The sequence below is a fragment of the Struthio camelus genome, chromosome 3 (genome assembly GCF_040807025.1).
Source record: "Struthio camelus isolate bStrCam1 chromosome 3, bStrCam1.hap1, whole genome shotgun sequence".
Lineage (NCBI taxonomy): Eukaryota > Metazoa > Chordata > Aves > Struthioniformes > Struthionidae > Struthio > Struthio camelus.
Genome location: NC_090944.1, coordinates 111,619,987 through 111,637,980, shown reverse-complemented (window position 1 = coordinate 111,637,980; position 17,994 = coordinate 111,619,987). Strand labels below are relative to the sequence as shown.

The 17,994-nt window shown below is 38.3% G+C and overlaps 1 protein-coding gene across 12 annotated transcripts in view; it reads right to left on the bottom strand.

Annotated features, from left to right (window-relative positions):
* HAAO (3-hydroxyanthranilate 3,4-dioxygenase) overlaps positions 1–17,994 on the bottom strand; it is a 69,047-nt gene that overhangs the window by 7,616 nt on the left and 43,437 nt on the right. For 3 of the 12 annotated variants that reach the window (XR_011140395.1, XM_068939696.1, XM_068939699.1), the window contains exons 10-12: positions 17,808–17,876; positions 2,790–2,832; positions 758–795 (exon numbers count right to left, since the gene is read on the bottom strand). Coding sequence is in view for 10 of the 12 variants with exons in the window: in XM_068939696.1 (XP_068795797.1) it covers positions 758–795; positions 2,790–2,832; positions 17,808–17,876 (150 nt within the window). In the remaining 2 variants the exon portion in view is untranslated. The other 9 variants (XM_068939697.1, XM_068939698.1, XM_009668907.2 and 6 more) reach the window with 7 other exon arrangements.

Genomic DNA, 17,994 nt, shown 5'->3' with positions numbered 1-17,994 from the left:
CTCTGATGTTGGATTTTTGTGCCATGTGGGAAAAGCAGCATAGCAACATAACTGCTACTCCTAATTATATAACATAAATGTCAAGCTTGTTCAAAATTTAAGGATTACATGCTGCTAGAAGAAACTCTCTCTTCTGTAGACTGAAGCTTTTTGGCAACAGGTTCTGAAGGAAAAAGCACTTACTGTCTATGATCTCATCAGCCTGTTTCTTAAACAGCAGGGAGAAGGACAGAAAAAGGCATTTTCACAATATCTCTGCCAAGGAACGAGATCAATTTTTGCTTTCAGCTCTGAAAAACCTCCAAGATACAAAAAATTCCCACAACTCTGCACAAATCTTCATGTTAAGATTAAAAGAGTTAACAAATATTGACTGGATGTTTAAGCATAGCAACGTTATAAAGCAAAGAAAATTCACAGATGGGTATAACCATCTGACTTTTTGCTTGCAGCAATTTAAAAAAGGACTTAGAATTAATTAACTGAGTACTTAACAAATGATTATAAATTATTGCTGAGAAGAACTTCTAATAGATATTATTTTTATAACTTTAATATAATATGTACTGGAACTAGTAAGACATACCATACAATGCCTATAGTAAAAAGCTATCACTGTCCAAAGATCTTACAGGCTTAAAAGTACACAAAACAGTGTGTTAGAAAGGAAATAGTCTTATTCTTATTGCACAGTGGAGAACTAGAAGTGAGGGCTGATGCCAGAGTTATAAGGAAAATCTTTGACAATACTGATTACCTGCTAAATGAAGTCTTGGAGAACTTCAGAACTGCCTCCTGTAGAATGGATTGTAAAAGAAAATACTCAAGTAGGTGCTTGCCTCAGTTCATATTGGTTCTGAGAAGTTTCTATTTAAGTTATTCATAATCCACTTTATCACCTTCATAATGCATAATCACCTTCAAAGTGTTTGCTTCATAAGTAGTGGCAAATCATCTGTATGTGTTAAGAAATTTATGTTTTATGAGATTGCAAATCAAAGCAATATGAGATACGTTATTTTAAAAGGCTATATTATATAGTTATGCTTAATAATGCATAAGTAATGCGTTGTTTCTTTAATTTAAATGGCTAAGGAAATTCCTACAGGGCTTTTTTATTTATTATCTAATGCAGCTTGATTTAAAGCCAGCAAAACATGTAAGTCAAATTTCTGATTTGACCAAGTGGCAGAGAACACACGTATGATGTATTTAGGATTGGCAAAGGCTCATCTTGGTGAATAATGCTGTAAATTACTTTTGATTAAAAAAAATCAGCAGAGCAAGTGAAAAATCATTGCTACCAGAACAAGAGCAATAAAACTTTAATGCTCTGCATAGAGATTGATAGGTAGTGGAGAAGCTGATTTGTAAAAGTCACCAGTACCACAGTGCATGAGTTTATTAAGATCATGAAAGAGGCACAGTAAAAAATGAGGTCATACTTTAATCAACAGGAATAGAAAATAAACAGCTCAACATTTGTAGGCTTCTTTCAACGGAACTTTAGTTTGAAGTTAACTGCTTCTGCAAAACCCTCCCCAAACTTAAACCATTTGAAAACAACCCTCTCTCAACCCTGATCTGTCTTAGCATCTAAAGATAGATAATAATGAGTTTAGAGGCAGATAGGAAAGGCTGACATTCCATCTCTCTGATAATTAAAATATATAAGGAAATGCATTGAAAATCTGTGCTTTTTTTCTCCCCCTTTTTTCCTACGTGAGTTGTCATTTTCCTATCCTTATACATTATGTGTAGTACCTTATACAATACAAATCTCTGTGTCCCTAGTGGGGTGTGCTGTGGCTCCTGCAAACATGGACAAGAGAATTAAGGCGCTAGATTTGGAAGCTGTTGGTGGCTGGGATCAGGCCTTCGCATCTATTTCTACATAGGCACCCTATAACTGGAACCCTGGCCACTCCCGTAACATATACACTGAATAACAGCTTTCTCTGCTCAGGAAAGAAGTGAAAGTCCCAACAACTTTAGGGTAAATGACTGGCTAAAACTTAATGATCATTTGACCAGACTTTCATGGTCTCAGAAACAGCCATCACATGTTTGACACTAATTGAATTTGGCATCCTTGGCTGAAAAGTCAGACCAGAAAGTCCGAGGATCTCACAAGCATAAAACGTCTTCTATTTCAGGAGATGAGTCACACGCATAAGAAAGTACAGAGGTGCTGGTGACTGCGTGTATTTCTGTGTACAGTTTCCACTGTCGCTCTAGAATAGGCAACTTTCCTGATAAAAGTGTACGTACAAAATTATGCTCTTGAAGGCTGCCAAACTGACAGCCTTTGTACCACTGGCAAAAGTAACATGAGTTTCTTATTCCATCTAGCCAATATGCCTATATTTAACTATGATCTAAAAGCACTGAAATACAGTATAAGGAAGATATTTTATCTTCTTGCTCATTTATGGTTTATTGCAAGATGCTGAGCTTTTCTGGGAGCTAGTGGGAGTCTTCAACTCCCACTAGTTTTGTGGGAATTTTAGTGTGGTAAATATTTCACAAGAATGCCTGTCATTTTGTGGGGACAATTTCTGAGTCCTTCACCTCTCCTCTGAGGTTTTGTGGAACACTCCAGTAGAAACTCATCAACACATTGATATCATTGTCAAACAGGGGCTTACAGGTATCTAATAGTTCAGCTAACTACCCTTTCAGTAAGCTTATTTATGTGATTCAGTGTTTGTATGATCTGGATTTAATCTAAAATTAGGGGCAAATCTAAAAAGGTCTTTAAGTGCCTAAAACGAAAAATATTCCCTTACCCTTGGAAAAGCTTCACATTCAGAAGCTGGCTCCGTCTTCGACCTGAAAGAATGAGTAGAAATGATCACTCTTTTCTAAGAATGCATTCTTAGAATGGCATGAGTGTTTCTGTCCGTGATACATGTACGTAACTATATATATGACTACTTCAGTGCACACTTTAATAACATGTAGAGTTCATATTACTGGGATTTTCTGTGTTTATATTGAGGGGTATTCATTTTTGTCATTTATCTTCCAAGAACCTTTATTTTCAGTATACTGCAGGTTTTTCAGCTTATAGACTATATGTTTCTCTTTCTAAGAAGCTAAGTATTTTAAAAGTGTACATGTGTTATAAATGTGTTAACTTGAAATGAAGAACAATGTAATAATCATGTTTATCAGACAGTAAGGGGAATAAAATGAGACTTGGAGAAGAGAAAGAGTGTTTTCCTACATTAAGGGGATTCTTTTGAGCTCTAGACTATAGAAAATCAAGGAACAAATTGGCAGTAGCAAGGAACAAATGAGTAATGTCAGCTATCCAGAAATTAGCTTTCTTTGTGTGTAATAATTGAAATTTTGGTAGCACAAATTAAATAACTACTGCATGAGTATAAGGATTTAAAATACTTACAGCAGTGAAAATGTATAAGGAGTTAATCTGGGTTAATATGATGTTCTTGTGGTAATATAAGTGTTAATGCACAACAATATTTTTCTTTTGTTGCTTATTGGAAATGAGATAGTTGCATTGCTGTTGCGAACATGATTGTCCGGAGCTCCAGGGGAAACAAAGTTTGTAGGGAAGGTGATACCCTTGTTGGCCCTGTACACCAGATAGACAGGCAGTAATAATACATAAGAACCCAGACTATTCCAATCATACTGGAATATGCGAGATTAATAAAACAATGTGTATTATATATGGGATTAGTAGCTTCTTATCCACAGCCTTGCTCCCCTGGCTTCCAGATGCAAACACGGGGGGACTCCTGTAACTTGCTTGATGGTTCCTCAGGCTTCAGTTCTCACCTTACTTGGGTCCAGCGTCAATTTTTAGTGGGATTTTTGCTTCCAATTTACAATATTATAACATTCCAATGACTGTATTTAAATGTCCTTCTTGTGGAAGAATCTTAGTCAAACTGGTTCTATCTGCTTTTACCTTTTTTTCCTAAGAAATTCCGCATGTGCAAAGCCTTGTCTGATCATCTGCACTTGTGGATATGGTAGTTCACTCCCCAGCTCCCTTCTGGGAGAACTAATCAGTTCCCCTGGGCTCTGTCTACATTTGTAACTTGATACGCAGGAGTGGAGCAATAGATTGAAATGGATGGTGCTGAACATGATAATCTCTCTCCTATTTGTGTGCTACCAGGATTGTAAAGGATGTCATGGGCTGCTGCCCTCCTGTAATCAACTACCTGGAATTCCTGCTGACAAAAAAGTTTGCTTATCTCTCATTTTGCATGAGGCTGTGTTATGGCATACTGTGATGTTCCAGTAGAAGCAATGGCATGCCAGCAAATATGACAGCACCCCGTTTTCCTCCCCTTTTCTTCCTCTCAGAAAGGAAACGTCCTACAATTGATCTGCTGTCAGCAGGCTACTCACTGAAACTGGAAATAAAAGTTCTCTACTCTGGATGCTGTGATCCTGCCAACTCCCCATTCTCCCCGAGACCTAAGTGACTGCTCGTGCTGTGTGGGGTCTATGCTGAGGTATGTGGATGGTCAAGGGAAGCCTCAGAAATTCACTGCTCACCTTCAGTGACTGACTGAAGGCAGGCAACAGTTTTCATGGTTGCTAGTGTGTGGCAGGAGAACAGAGAAAGAGTGTAACTATGAGAAGCCAATACCTCGGCCAAGAACAGCCTTCCAAATAAATGGAGATGCCCTCCCACCAACTTGTAATTGTCGTTCTGATGGCTGTCATTTTCTCAGCGTGCCAGACTGAACCTTAGTGTGTCAGATGCTGAAGCAGTAGCTATCTCTATCTATTTCATCTCTACTCTCTTCTGAGATGGAGTACAACTGATGAAAGAAATAAGGAGCTCTGAAAAGAGGAACTACAAGAGAAAGTAAGACAGGTAAGTAAGGGAAAGAATTTTTGAACCAGAATTTCATTGAACATGAAGGACTAAGAGAGAGATGAAAGAAAGAACTGGTAAATAAGAAGGATTACTTGGCCCATTATATAGCACAAAGAGAATTCAGGCTGCCTCGTGGATGGTGCTTATTGTTGATTCCTGCTCATTAACTTCATCCTAGAGGACTATGCAGTATTGCAACCTGCACGTTAATTTGGAGACTCTTATCTCTGTTAAGCACTGGAGTGCATTTGCACCGGAGCTTCCTCCAAAAGGAATATTGATGCACACAAAAACCATTCTGAGAATTGAAGCTATAAGCAATAGACAGTGATAACTGGGGGATTTGCCTCAAGACATATTAATGCTGTGAGCCAAGTTGCTGAGGCAGACACAGCCTTAGGGACTGACGTAGTCTGATTCTGGGGCTGGTCCATTCCAGGGACTGCATATTCTAGGGACGTACAGGTAGGGCCAGCTTGATTGGCTGCCTTTGTGCTGCAAAGTCCTCTAATATTCTCCCAAGAGGTCTTGCACCCTCAAATGCCTTCATGCCATGCCACCCCTCAGGTAACACAAAACATGCCATCAGTATCATGATAAAAAGAAAAAAAGGGATTCTGATGGATTATGACTGCCTCTTATTATTTTGGGCCCTTTGAAATGGAAAATCATTCTCCATTGCTGCCCTAATAAAATTATTCTAGAGTCACAAGTGTACGACATGCGCCCCAGGCAGGGAGCGTGCCTGATACTATGCAGCATGAACACGACTAGTCAGGTATAGAGGGAGAGACAGAAGGACTGACAGAAGGACTCTCCTCCGTTTGGTTCAAGGACAGGAAATCACTGTCTTGAGTGGAGGACTTTGAAGAGTTGACAGAGTTTATCTGTGTTGCTTTACTAACAGATTTTCTCTTTCCCTATAAACTTTACTTCTCTTTGAAATGAAGAACATCTTTTATGGGATACTGTCAAACTGTTATACTTTGTAGGTAAGCATAAGGATTTATTTTTAAAGTGCTGATCTTAGAGTGGCAGAAAAGGGTCTTAGGTGTTTCAGAAGTCCAGATGTTTAAGCAGTTAGTGTTTTGCAAGTTTGGTAATCTTATTAGTAATGTGCTCTTATCTCCCCTTAGCTAGTTTTTCTAACTTAGAGGGGAACTTTTTCTATCTCTTCAGGGAGTATAGAGTGTCTCTCCAGGACAATATAGTACCTCTACTGCAGCATGTCCGTATGGCAAAAAGCATAGCATAGACAAATTAAAGTCCATTGGTAGCAATGCTTTCTGAAGAAATAGCTACTGAATACTACTCTGTGTGCTTTAGAATACAGAGCAATAGCTTCCAAAACCGACAAAACACGGTCCACAGCCTGAGACAATTTATAATCTATGAAGCTGTAGTAGAGGGCGGGGAGAAGAAGTAACTGTTACCTTCTGAGCTGCTAAATTTTGAGTCAGATAAGTTTATATTTTAGTCAAGTCTTGACTCAGATATAATGGATTATATGCACACAGACTATACGCGTATAGTACTTTCAGGAAGAAACATTTTCAAAAATGATGTGGCAAGATATCCAGAACATAAATTTAATTTTCAGAAATCATCAGGAAGAAAAAGGTAGGAAAGAAAAGGAAGTCATAGTCAGTGCAGGCAGGGATTCATTCAGGAGCATAATTTTTCAAGGCAGACACTTGAATGTAACAGGGATAGTGGCATGTCCGCTGTTCCCTGGACATTAGCAACGTTGAACGACTTGCTGTGAAAACTGAACAAAGCAGTGGCAGGTAAGACAATGGTACAAAATATGAGCCGTGGACATGATTGTGAGCCTATTTGTCCATGTGATTAATGGAATAAGCCCATTCCAGGGAATGAAGAGTGTTAACAAGACCTTTGCAGAGCCTGTGAAATGAGCCCAGTGATTGGCATTACACGGAGGTGCAGAAAGTCCAAGAATTCATGTAGCTGTCAACATTTCTTGGGAAATATCAATAGAAAGTACTGGGTAATTGAACAAGAGATCTAACACATGCACTCTTTCTGTAAACAGAGCTACAAGCCACAGGATCCACCAGCTCCAGCTCTGTAAAATTCTTGGTAGAGGAATGGGAAGGAAAGAAATTAGCGGTAAACTATGTGATAAAATTCTCTGCGTGAAGTATGACTCACTATTTCCAGTTAACCAATTTCACTACAGTGAGTAAAAAAACCACTTTACCTGGTCATCCATGAGGAGACAGAGATGTAATTTTGCAAATGGTCCATGTGTCAAATGATATCTACAAATTAATCGTACTCATGGCTGAAGACAGGGTCCTTGCTCCACAGACCTCCTTATCGGCCGTGACTGTTCAGCAACAACTTACTCTAAAAACTGATCCCATTTTCCTCTCTGGGAAAATTGTTAATCTGCTTTGATGTGATCTTTGTTCAATGACACTGGGATTCTTTCCCGCAAGATCTCCATGACAGTGCAGTAGCTAGCTTCTTTTGGCCCTTTTTGAAAACTGTTTTGTTTTGTTACAGAGAGGACAGGCCACTGCTAAGATGAAATCAATGGTTCATGTATTCTGACAGTTTTAATAGCCCTTGTATCCAAAGTTCTCCTTCAGCCTGAAGGACAAGATCTCTTGATTTACCATTCCTTGCTGAACACACAAGAAGCTGTTCTCCTTTAGCTTTTGCACAGTTCACATTTGGTACTAGAGAGACTCCTGACCCTTGAACCGAGAAAACATTCAGGTGATGGTCACGTTGATAATTTATCAGCTGTAGTTTTGGGGATGATGTTTTTCTTTCAGATGTGCCCCCAACTGCCTTATTAGCTAAGTTTCATCATAAAAACGCTCTCAATATACTTTAATTATAAAATATCTATCAGAAATTACAATAAAATGATGTTCATATAAACCAGAAATCCCTCAGCTAAATGGTAATGTGGAAGTATTTCCCATTAGTTATATCACTTTTCAGTGTTATTTTTGAAATATTTCTGCCTCTACTTCCTAGCAGTCAAAACTATGGACCAAATCCTGCCATCTGCTTGCGTAGTCTTAGTGGCTCTTTCTAAAAGCAGTAAATCAAGGCAAAAGTTCAGATTAAAAGGTGAAATATATATTTATTAGACAAACAGAAAATGGGATAAATCCAACTACAGTACATTATCACTTAGATCCAATATCACTCATATCTGTGACCTTGAGTCCCATGGACTCAGAATCATTAGAAACATTGTATTTATTAGCACATTTTTCTGGCATGTACTGTTGAATAACTATGTGTCTATGGCATTAGAGACTCTCGGACTGTTTTGACATAATGGATGCATTTGGCTGCATTGTGGTGTCATGTCACCATCTCAGTTTCTGAAACTTTCCCTAGGTCACTCTACAGGAAATGTGATCTCTATGACACCCTTTGTTAGCTTCTGTACATGGTTACTGTGGCTTCCGAAAGAGCACTGTCACTTTTCTGTTAGGATGCCACTATTTCCTTCCCTTTGCTGTGGAGCTGAGGGGGAATCTGTTCACTATAGTGATAAACTATCCTATAGTAACAATCCTATGTGGCTTCTTAGCCTCATCTCCAAAGAGCAAGACTCTCTAAGGCCTGGACACTTGCATCTCAAATATTTAGCTGTGCTTTGCAAGTTGCTGGAAAGGGAAAAAACTGTTCAAAGTTATAGCAGTAGGAAATGCTGTCCTGTTAACCTCTAACAATCGCTCTCTTCAGCTTTATGCCGTTTTTGTCCTGTAGGAACCAGTAAATGAGTGATTCTTTGATCAGTCCTGTGGTTTAATTGCCAGTTAGAAGTTTGCATGATAACTGAAAATAAAATTGAGCAGCATGACTTTGGCTTCCTTTGATTCCTATCTGTTAAGTTTATTTTTTCCTACTCAACCTTTATATACCTTTTTTAGAGCTCACTGTTTTTTTTTCTGAAATGCCTCTTCTAATAGTCACTGTTATGGGAATTTTGTTGGTATTGGTGGTTGTATTTTTTTTTCCTTCCTTCTTCATCTCTGTTCTTCATCTTCTTCATTCTTTTCCTTCCCCTTCTCTCTCTTCTGGCTCCTCTTTTTCTGTTTGTCGTTCAGTATCATAGACTATTCCCATGGAAAATGTTTCCAGTTACCTTTCACAAACGGATGACAAGTGCGAACACAGGAGTGCTGTGCGTCTTCTCTGTCCGCAGTAGCCCCCTCAAAGGGAAAACCTGTTTCAGATTGACTTCAGTGATCTCTCCTCCTCATTTGCCTGAGGCAAGAGTGTTTGTGTGACTTAAAGTAGCAGGTCTGTTGAGAGCAGAATGAATTATTGAATTCTTTTCGTGTGAGGGGAAAAAAAAGACTTTTACCTTTAACCTAAAATAAAGGAGCTGTTTTAGTTTTCTTGCCTGATTATAAATGCTAATTTTTGAAAGTCAGGGAATGAAGTTAGAAAGCTTAACTCATTAAACTCAGTAGTGACAGTGAAATACTTTACGATCTGGACAATAGTTTTGGATATCTGTTGCTTCTGTGATACTTCATTACAACAGTATGGGAATTTTTGTCCAGCCCTGGAGTACGCATAGTCACTGTTGCTGTTATTGGCTGTCCTTTGCCAGTAGAGCCTGTGATAACAAGAACTGTTATACAGCTACAATTTTTTTCTGAATGAGAGAGAGGCCTATGTAATTCTGATGTCACTTAAGGCTTGGTTTAAAAAGTTCTGGTCCTCTACACAGTAATTACTTTCACTGAGGAAGTGTATACATTCTGTCACTTGTGCTAATTACTGATAAGGAAAATGGAGGAAAGCTCAATAATGGAACTTGTTTCATGTGCTTCTCTTTCTTGTACTGACTCAAGCTCTGCAGAGTTTACAGAAGTTACACGGACTGCCTTCTGTAATCATCCTACTTCACTGTAAATTGCTCCTTCTCTTCTTTCCTTCAGCAATTACAAGGTAAGGGGCTCAGGTCATCTCAAAATGCACTTCACGTGCTATGTGGACCAAGTGGCAGGTAGGTAGTAAGGTGAGAGGCCAAGCAGACAGGAAGAAAAGGAAACGTTTCCTTAACTTGGCCACTCACTGTGAAGATTAAGGGAACAGATGTTGTTAAAATATGATGAAAGGGAAGGAGTAACAGCTTGACCGGATTATGGACTTGGATGCACTAGACATACAGTCTGACATCTTAATTCTGATAAGAGGGATTGCCAGCTCTTCTGATCTTCATTCATATAATATTTGGTGGTGGGAAAGTGACTGAGGGATAAATCCAGCATGTTTCCTACTTCCTGGATGTTTCTAGATCTTGAGACAAAGGAGTTAAATTAGTTTTATGATTTTAATGTACTTAATGTCTGAGAGTAGCAATATGGACTATTAAGGGATGAACTCTTAGTTTTTTGAAGAAGGCAACTGGTTCGTTCTGAGATAATATACACGGTACAGCATATAGCAAAACTTTTAAGTGTGTCCTTTGCTTTAGAAATGTACTCTGATACAATTTGCAACTATGTAAATCAGCACCGATTCCCCTGACTTTACCTGCTATGACTTTATATTTACTTTAATATTAGTGGGGTCAAAATTAGACACTTTAAATCTTTCTATATGTCAAAACAACAAACCTAAGAGTACTTAAAGATTGAGGCAGCCTTAAAATTTGCAGAACAGTGGCCGGATGTGAAGAGTGTTGTTTGGAGTTTGTAAGATTTTAGAATTCCTTTCAAAAGAAGGCTAAATTATCCCCTGGGGAATGAAACAGTAATTTATGTCCTCTTGAGCTGCAATGCTAAAAGTGGGATCATTTTACTGAGATTTGATTGCAACTTCACATTAAGCCAGGCTGTCCTTTGGCCATATTGAGTTTATTTTCTTTTGAGATTCTTGACTTTGCTCAGTAATGTTGTTTTGAAATAGCTCTCTTGTCTGTTTCAACTTCCTTGGTACCAGGATCAGGGAATGAATAGGTCAAGTATTTCAAAAGAAGTCTCCATTTGATAAAATGTCAGAAACAATAACCACCTGATACAGAGATGCTGCTTTTCTCAGCCATTCAGACTTTTGTAAGCCATGCTTAAAACCCTTGGAGCAGTTTAAAGTTCATAAGGAAAAATTGCCTATGATCAATTTATAAATCTTTTTTTTAATGTTTGTTTCCAAAACTCATATAAACAGGATTTTTAAAATCTGTAAATACAATTTCAGGCTTAAAAAAGAGCTTAAGATACTGCAGGAATTATTGGAAGGTACTTTGCTTTTACATGTCTAACAAGTAAACTTTTCATTAAGACTCATCAGCAAGTACCTCTTCCATCTTAGTGAAAAAACACATATTGTATGGTATAAAAAAAGCTAAAAATTCCCTTTTTGCCGTTTTTTTTTTTTCTTCTTGGAAAACTGTGTAATGCAAACTTTCCTCACATGACTACTTGCTCCTAGTAGTCTTATGTCAAGTCTCTTCAAGTCACCCTTCAAGATGATGGCCTCTCTTTCAATGAGATACCTGCCTTGGTGATAAGCTTAACCCACTTCAGCATTTTCCAACATCATTAAAATAATAAAACCTACAGAATCATAGTACTGTAAAACACCTGTTTTTTCCAATAAATTTGAGCCTCCCTGAGAATATTTTCATCTATGCTGTGCTTTCTTATTTTGTGTGTTTCTCTTGTATGTGAATAAGTATCTGGAGTGTTACTAGAATCAAACTATGACAGGTACCATTTCTCCTCTATTTATCATGTTTCTAGAAGGAAATTAGATTGGTTTGACCCAATATTAATTGTTGGTGACCCATTCAAAGAATTGCAGACTTCTACATAATATATATTTTTATAGAAAAATCACTGTTTTGGTATATTATTCTCCTCTGGTAAATAAGACTAATAATGTATGAAAGATTCTTTAAGAAAACCAGAGCTTTCTATATACCATGCAGATCATCAGTGATACCCAAAGATAGAACAAGGTGGACCAATCCTGGTCCAACTAGGGGGAACTCAAAGATATTTATTAAAAGTATAAAACATGTGCATGGTTTTCTTTAATCACTCTAATGAACAATAGAAGCAATAAGAAACAATAAGAAATTGAAAATAAGATATTTCAGGAAGCTTAATGAAAGCTTTTCAAAATCACAAAATATCCAGGAGATACAAATTTAAATTGTGGTGAAAGAATTCCATATTTTTTTAATTGGATTCAGTAGCCAAGAGTTGACTATAGAAGTGTTTTGATATAATGTGAGTTGAGATGGGGAGAGCCACCGCTACATAGGTTTAGATTCTTATGTACCTAAGGTTTATTAATTCTAGGAGAAAGATTATGAAGTACGGCTGAACAAATGCTCAGGGAAAAAGTAGGATGGCCAATCATCCCTGGAGAAGACAGTAAGATAAAATGGGTGATGTGATGTGATATTGCAACTGCATACTTTCCCATAGAAGATCTTAAGTGTCAACAGCATTTTCAGAAAGACTTCGTACTATAGCCAGTTCCAGTGCTATAGCCAGCCAGTTTGTGACTGTTAAATCACAAAACAGGTAGTAGTCTTCTGGATTTCAGCAGAAGTGAAGTTCTTAAAGAAATTAAAGCTTGTTTTTTAAAAAAAAAAAATTTCTAGCCCTTGCCATTGTGGGGGAAAACATGACATGTAACCAGAGTAAGGCATGAGAGCTCAGGACAAGAAAGATTTAAAAAAAAAAAAAAAAAAAAGAAACTAAGTACTTGGCATAAAAATCAAGATCATGTGGTGGCTGACCTACTAGTCTTTGAGTGCATAGGGGGTTCTAATACTGAAATGTACTGCTAAACCTAAATATATTGTATTAAGTTTAGCAATGCAGAGAAAGAGTGGCCCATAGAGAGTCATATAGCAAACAGATGACAGGGATAGAATGTTTAGAGAGAGGTAATGTAGTATTGATCACTAAAAAGGTTGTCCAATAAATGTAACTCAATCTTTCTTAAAGTAAAGGCATAAATATTAAGAGGAATTAAAATCTGTTAGTATAGAAAGCTAACAGACCAAGGAGAAATGAGCAGCATGAATTGATGGAGGAAAAATCAAGACAGATACATTTGATTAATATTTTGGAGATTGAATTACGGATACCTGCAGTGGAACAGATGTAATTTGTATGGCCGTCAGATCCTGCTCTTATTTATACAGACGAAAATCCCAACTCATTCTAAGGACATCCATTGAGCTTTTCCTAATTGAACTTGGAGAGGGAACAGACCCCTGGCCTTCACTAAAAAAACATTTGCATTGAAAATATTCATTCAAATATGGCCACATTTATTAGCTTAGGGTGAATTCATACCTCACGGAGAGAGGTTAAATATGTGGTTCTGGGGGAAGTGGGAAGGTGAGTTATGGTTAATTATAATGCAAGCTTAACTAACTTGAAGACAAGACAGTCTAAAAGATAAATTCCCAACCTATAGTAAATTTACTTAGAGAGAGTGGCACACTTGAGCAGCTGAGCACTTCAAAACATGTGTTGCTGAGACATGCAATTGCTTTTCCACCCTCCAACACCAATGGCGACAAACATAAGGAGTTTGGGAATCCCAGAGGCATGGTAGCCTTATCCTATGTGTGTCCTGAAAAAGGAACTATCCCACCTCATACCACAGTGAAAAGAGTGCTCCTTAGCTCCTGGGCCAATTGAAGTGGTTTTGGGGCTTTCTGCTCAAAGCTACCTCCCTTCTGAAGTAGTATGCATCCACATTGCGTATCATTTGTCTTTGGGTCTTGCCTAGACATCAAGTGTCTCTTGTTAAGCCTAAAATACAGTTTGTGGTGTGTGCATATGAGGGTGTATTTTTTCACCTTAAAGCATCTGAAAACCCAGCCAGCCAGAGCCATGATTGTTATAACATGAAACAACAGGCACATGTTTTATGACCTAGGATGTGGCATGAGTGTATATTGGGAGCGATGGAGAATGCAAAGCTTGGTGGGGTCAGAGGACTGCAAAGGGTGAAGCCTCATCTGTATGGCAGGGAGTGGTCCTTAGAGTGCTCTTTCCCCAAAGTACTCCCTAGATTTGAAGGGAGTTATGGAAAGCCCCAGAGCAGAGCTGGGGGATGGTTGGGAATTGGCTCCCAGTCCCATTCCAGCATTAGCCTATTTAGCAGGATGCATGCAGATGCATCCTGAATCACCAGGTAATCACAGCTAACTTACTGAATGCACTTGTGCCATGCTTACCATGCCTAAAAAGGGAGTAGGTTCTTTTTTGGGGAATTAAGATCCCCTAGACAATATCTAAACTGCTGATAACATACATACTCAGATTATAAGGGGTATTAAGCTGTGAGGTGATGGGAGACTGAAATTGCATAAACTGATCTGATTGAAGTAGAAATATGGGCAGAAATTAAAATTACCTTGGATAGAAGTTATTTTTAATGCTAAGGATTATTAAGATTATTTTGTAAACAATCCTCTGAAACAAGTTTGGATAATGCTGGGTTTCACATTGCCTATAACAAACTTCAGTTGGTTGTGTGAGGGAGCCAGGAGCATAAAAACACTGGTCTTGAATTAGCATCTTCATTCCCTGACTCCCCTGCTATTGCAGCCCTCCATGGCTACAATTATCTCCATAAAACTGAAACCTAAGATTCAAAGTTATGATGTACACGGGATAGTATAAAGGGATAGAATAATAGAAATTTCATAGGGTCTATGGCATAGGGATATTTTTAAGTATGCTCAATATGCACTGCACCAAAAACTAAGGAAAAGAAGTAGGACAGGAGAGCATATAGTTGTTGCTATATTTCTGGAAGGAATTATTTAATCGCCATGTAACTGTTCACCCTGAGAATATTGCTAATCTGATGTTACACATCAAGAGGCAAGATCTTGATACAAAAGCTATTAAGTGGCAGAATCTTTTTCTTAGTCAACTGCTCTGCTCTAGATGTCTTTTTGTCAGTCAGACACTTCACTTCTCACAACATACAGTGTTCACAGAAGCAAATTTTTAACACAGTAACTCCTTAACTCAGAGGACTATATAGTCTTTGTTTCTCACTGCTGGATACTCAAGCACTGAGCGTTCAGACCTACAGAAATGGCAGCTCTCAGAAGAAACAAACATATGGTGTGGGTGAAGAAAACGGAGGGTTAATGAGGCTTTTGTCAGATGCCTTTCTCTGCTTGTTGGGTAGCTCTCTTTTTCTAGCTTGCTATTTAACCTACAAGCCTCAGGAAACAGATTGTCTCCATCTAAGTTTGTACAGCTCCTTGCTGTGCATGGGAGCCTTAAATCATAGAGTATTTGCTTTACTGATCACTCAGATTGGCAGATTTGCCTTCTGTACAGCTTTTCTCTCCCTTCCTGGTCTCTAGCAAAAGCATAAAGCTAAGCAGAGAGAAAGTTAATATTAGCTTTCTCCCCGAGCATAGGGAATCCTAAAGAAAATCTCCTCTGAGCATGTAGCAATAGCAGTGTCTACCCAAGACACAAGGAAACACACTGTGCCCCATCCATATGCTTTGTAGATGTATAAGGTAGTCAATGCAGTACAAAACTGCATAGAATATGTTCCAGAACTCAGATTTTCATTACAGGAGAAGAAATACTTTTACTGAACTGTAGGAACAGATAAAGGCAATAACCATATGCCACTCTCCAGCACCTGACTTGAGAGGCAGAAACATTTACTGTGAGGGGAGTTGGGATGAATGTCCCATCCCACTCAGCTCTGGGAGTGGAGTTGTTTCAGTACCCAGTCTCTGATTTGAGGACACTGGTTGATGGGCAGATATAGACATTTGTACACGAGTTCTGCTTTAGTTTTTTTCTAGTCCGGCTCACCCCTTCCTTTGTGCCATGTGAAGGGCATCCAAGGCAAAGGCTCTGCTGCATGTCAGGTCAGTCCTGGGATCAGTCCCTTAAAAACCTGCCATCCTCCTCCCCCCAAGAGAGTAGAAGTTAAAGTATTTCTCAGTGCTAAAAATAGGCAGGGTAGCGTTCTTCATGCAGTTTCTATGCAGTCTGTCTGTACGGGGCTTCCTCCAGTTGATGTGTCTGCAGAGATTCTGACCCAGTGATCTTCCTTCATATCTATTTCTCCACTAGGATCATGTCTCTTGTGACTGAGTCTTTAATGTCCTTCAAGATGAAGCATACGGTTTTGCCATTGCCTGACCAGTCAGAGGGCAAGGGGATGTGACAGCACATTACAGAGAATATTTATTTCCAGGAACTTTACTTTTACTGTAAGAAACTGCCTTTGCGAGCATACCTCTGAAAAATAATCCTTATAGAAAAAAGGATATCTGTTCAGGCCTTCCATCAAATGACTGTAATATCAACTTAATGCAGAAAACTTCCAGCAGGAGACTATTACACTTTCCTGAATAAGTTAATATTACGCAGTCTTAATGGAGGTCTGAAATAGATATTAAAATTAAAGAAAATATAAAAAAATAGGTATTCTACAAAGCTTTACTTGCATTGGTATAAAATCTCACTTTCAGATGATTGCAAAAAAGTAAACTGTATTTTTCAAGCTGGCTTTAATGATCTATCTATATAAGCTGTACTATATTGCAGAAGGAGAGCTCTTCAAATATGACTTTAGCTGATGAATAAAGTTACCATACATCAGTTCTGTGAGATGAACGTATTCAGCTGGATCAAACACTCACTGTGATGACCAGGGCTGAAACGAGTTAGTTGGAGCCAAGGGGTTTTAGGACTTGTTCCATATCAGCCCCATCCCAGTGCAAATCAGCCTTGTATCGATTTTATGCTGCCTGGTGCAATCTCTAAAGAGTCTGTCTGCAGGCTGGAATTATTTGGAGTGTGCTTACTTTCTGCCCCTAACTCGTGCCTGTTAAAATCAGGGCTACACCTGGAGTGAAAGGAAGTAGGTATAAAGGACCAGGCTGCTCAACTTCTGTGTCTGCTAAAGCAGGTGATTTTGATTATTTGTTGTTGGGGGAGGGTTTCTTTCCTTTCCTCCTTCCTTCCTTCCTGCTCCCCTTCTTCTTCTGAAGCAATGCTTATTAATTTATCTTCTCTCTTTATTGGTAAATTATACTAGAACTCAATTTGTTATAACAGCTTCAATTCAATATACTGGTGAGTACTTATTTTCTAAATACTTTGATTAATGATCATTGAGAATTTATCATCTCATTTTTGGAAGCTCTTTGCAGCTGAATTGCAATAGACTTGGAAATGTCCCACAAAATCTGACCTTGTGCTGTTCTGCAACTCTTTAGAGTGACTCATGTATAGTCTTCTTCATGTAGACTTTCTTTATGCTACCTTATGTACTGCATATCAGGTAGCTTAAGGAAATCATCATTACAGCTCTGTGCGTGTGTGTATAAACACAAATGTATACATGGCTCTTGCAAAAGGCTGACAGACAACACCAGGGAATTCAGGGAGTGAGTCTAAATTTGGTCTCTGTACAGGAGAAGCAACGTGAGCTTATTTGGCCCTGAACAGAAGATCTCTGTTTAGGTGGTTTACATGGAATTATTACTCTAGTTAATCATGTTCCTGGGCTTTATATTTCAGAAATGAACACTTAACAACTACTTAAAGTGACATATGGAAATCCTCACAGCATGAACCTCCTCAGTGAAGACCTTATGGCCTATAACTTATGTCCATTATTTTCCTAAACACATCAGACTGAAAGGGTTTTGCATGCCTTCAAAAAACACACACAAGAACTACTGCTTGACTGTTACAGCATACTTTCCCTAACCTTACTACTTCAGATCAGATGAATGAAGGTCAGATTCTACTAGCGTGAGTTTAATTGAAGAAATAACACAAGGAATTAAAGAAATATCTTTCAATGCCTAGTATTCTACAGCATTTTCAGATGAGCTTCTTTTAAAAAAGACTTCTTCATGTTGATCTCTTACAAATATGAAAATGGGAGACATTACTGACACCTGAATGCTTTCCATTGCTCTCCTCTAGAGTCCACTCTCACAGTATAGCATGCTAGGGCAGGATCAAATCTAAAAAATAGAAAATATGAATTGTCTTTCAGTTCCAATTTACAACCTAGTTCTTGTTTAGAGGATTAAAGAGCTAACTTAGGCTTACTTTGACTTCATCTACATTTTAGCTGAACTA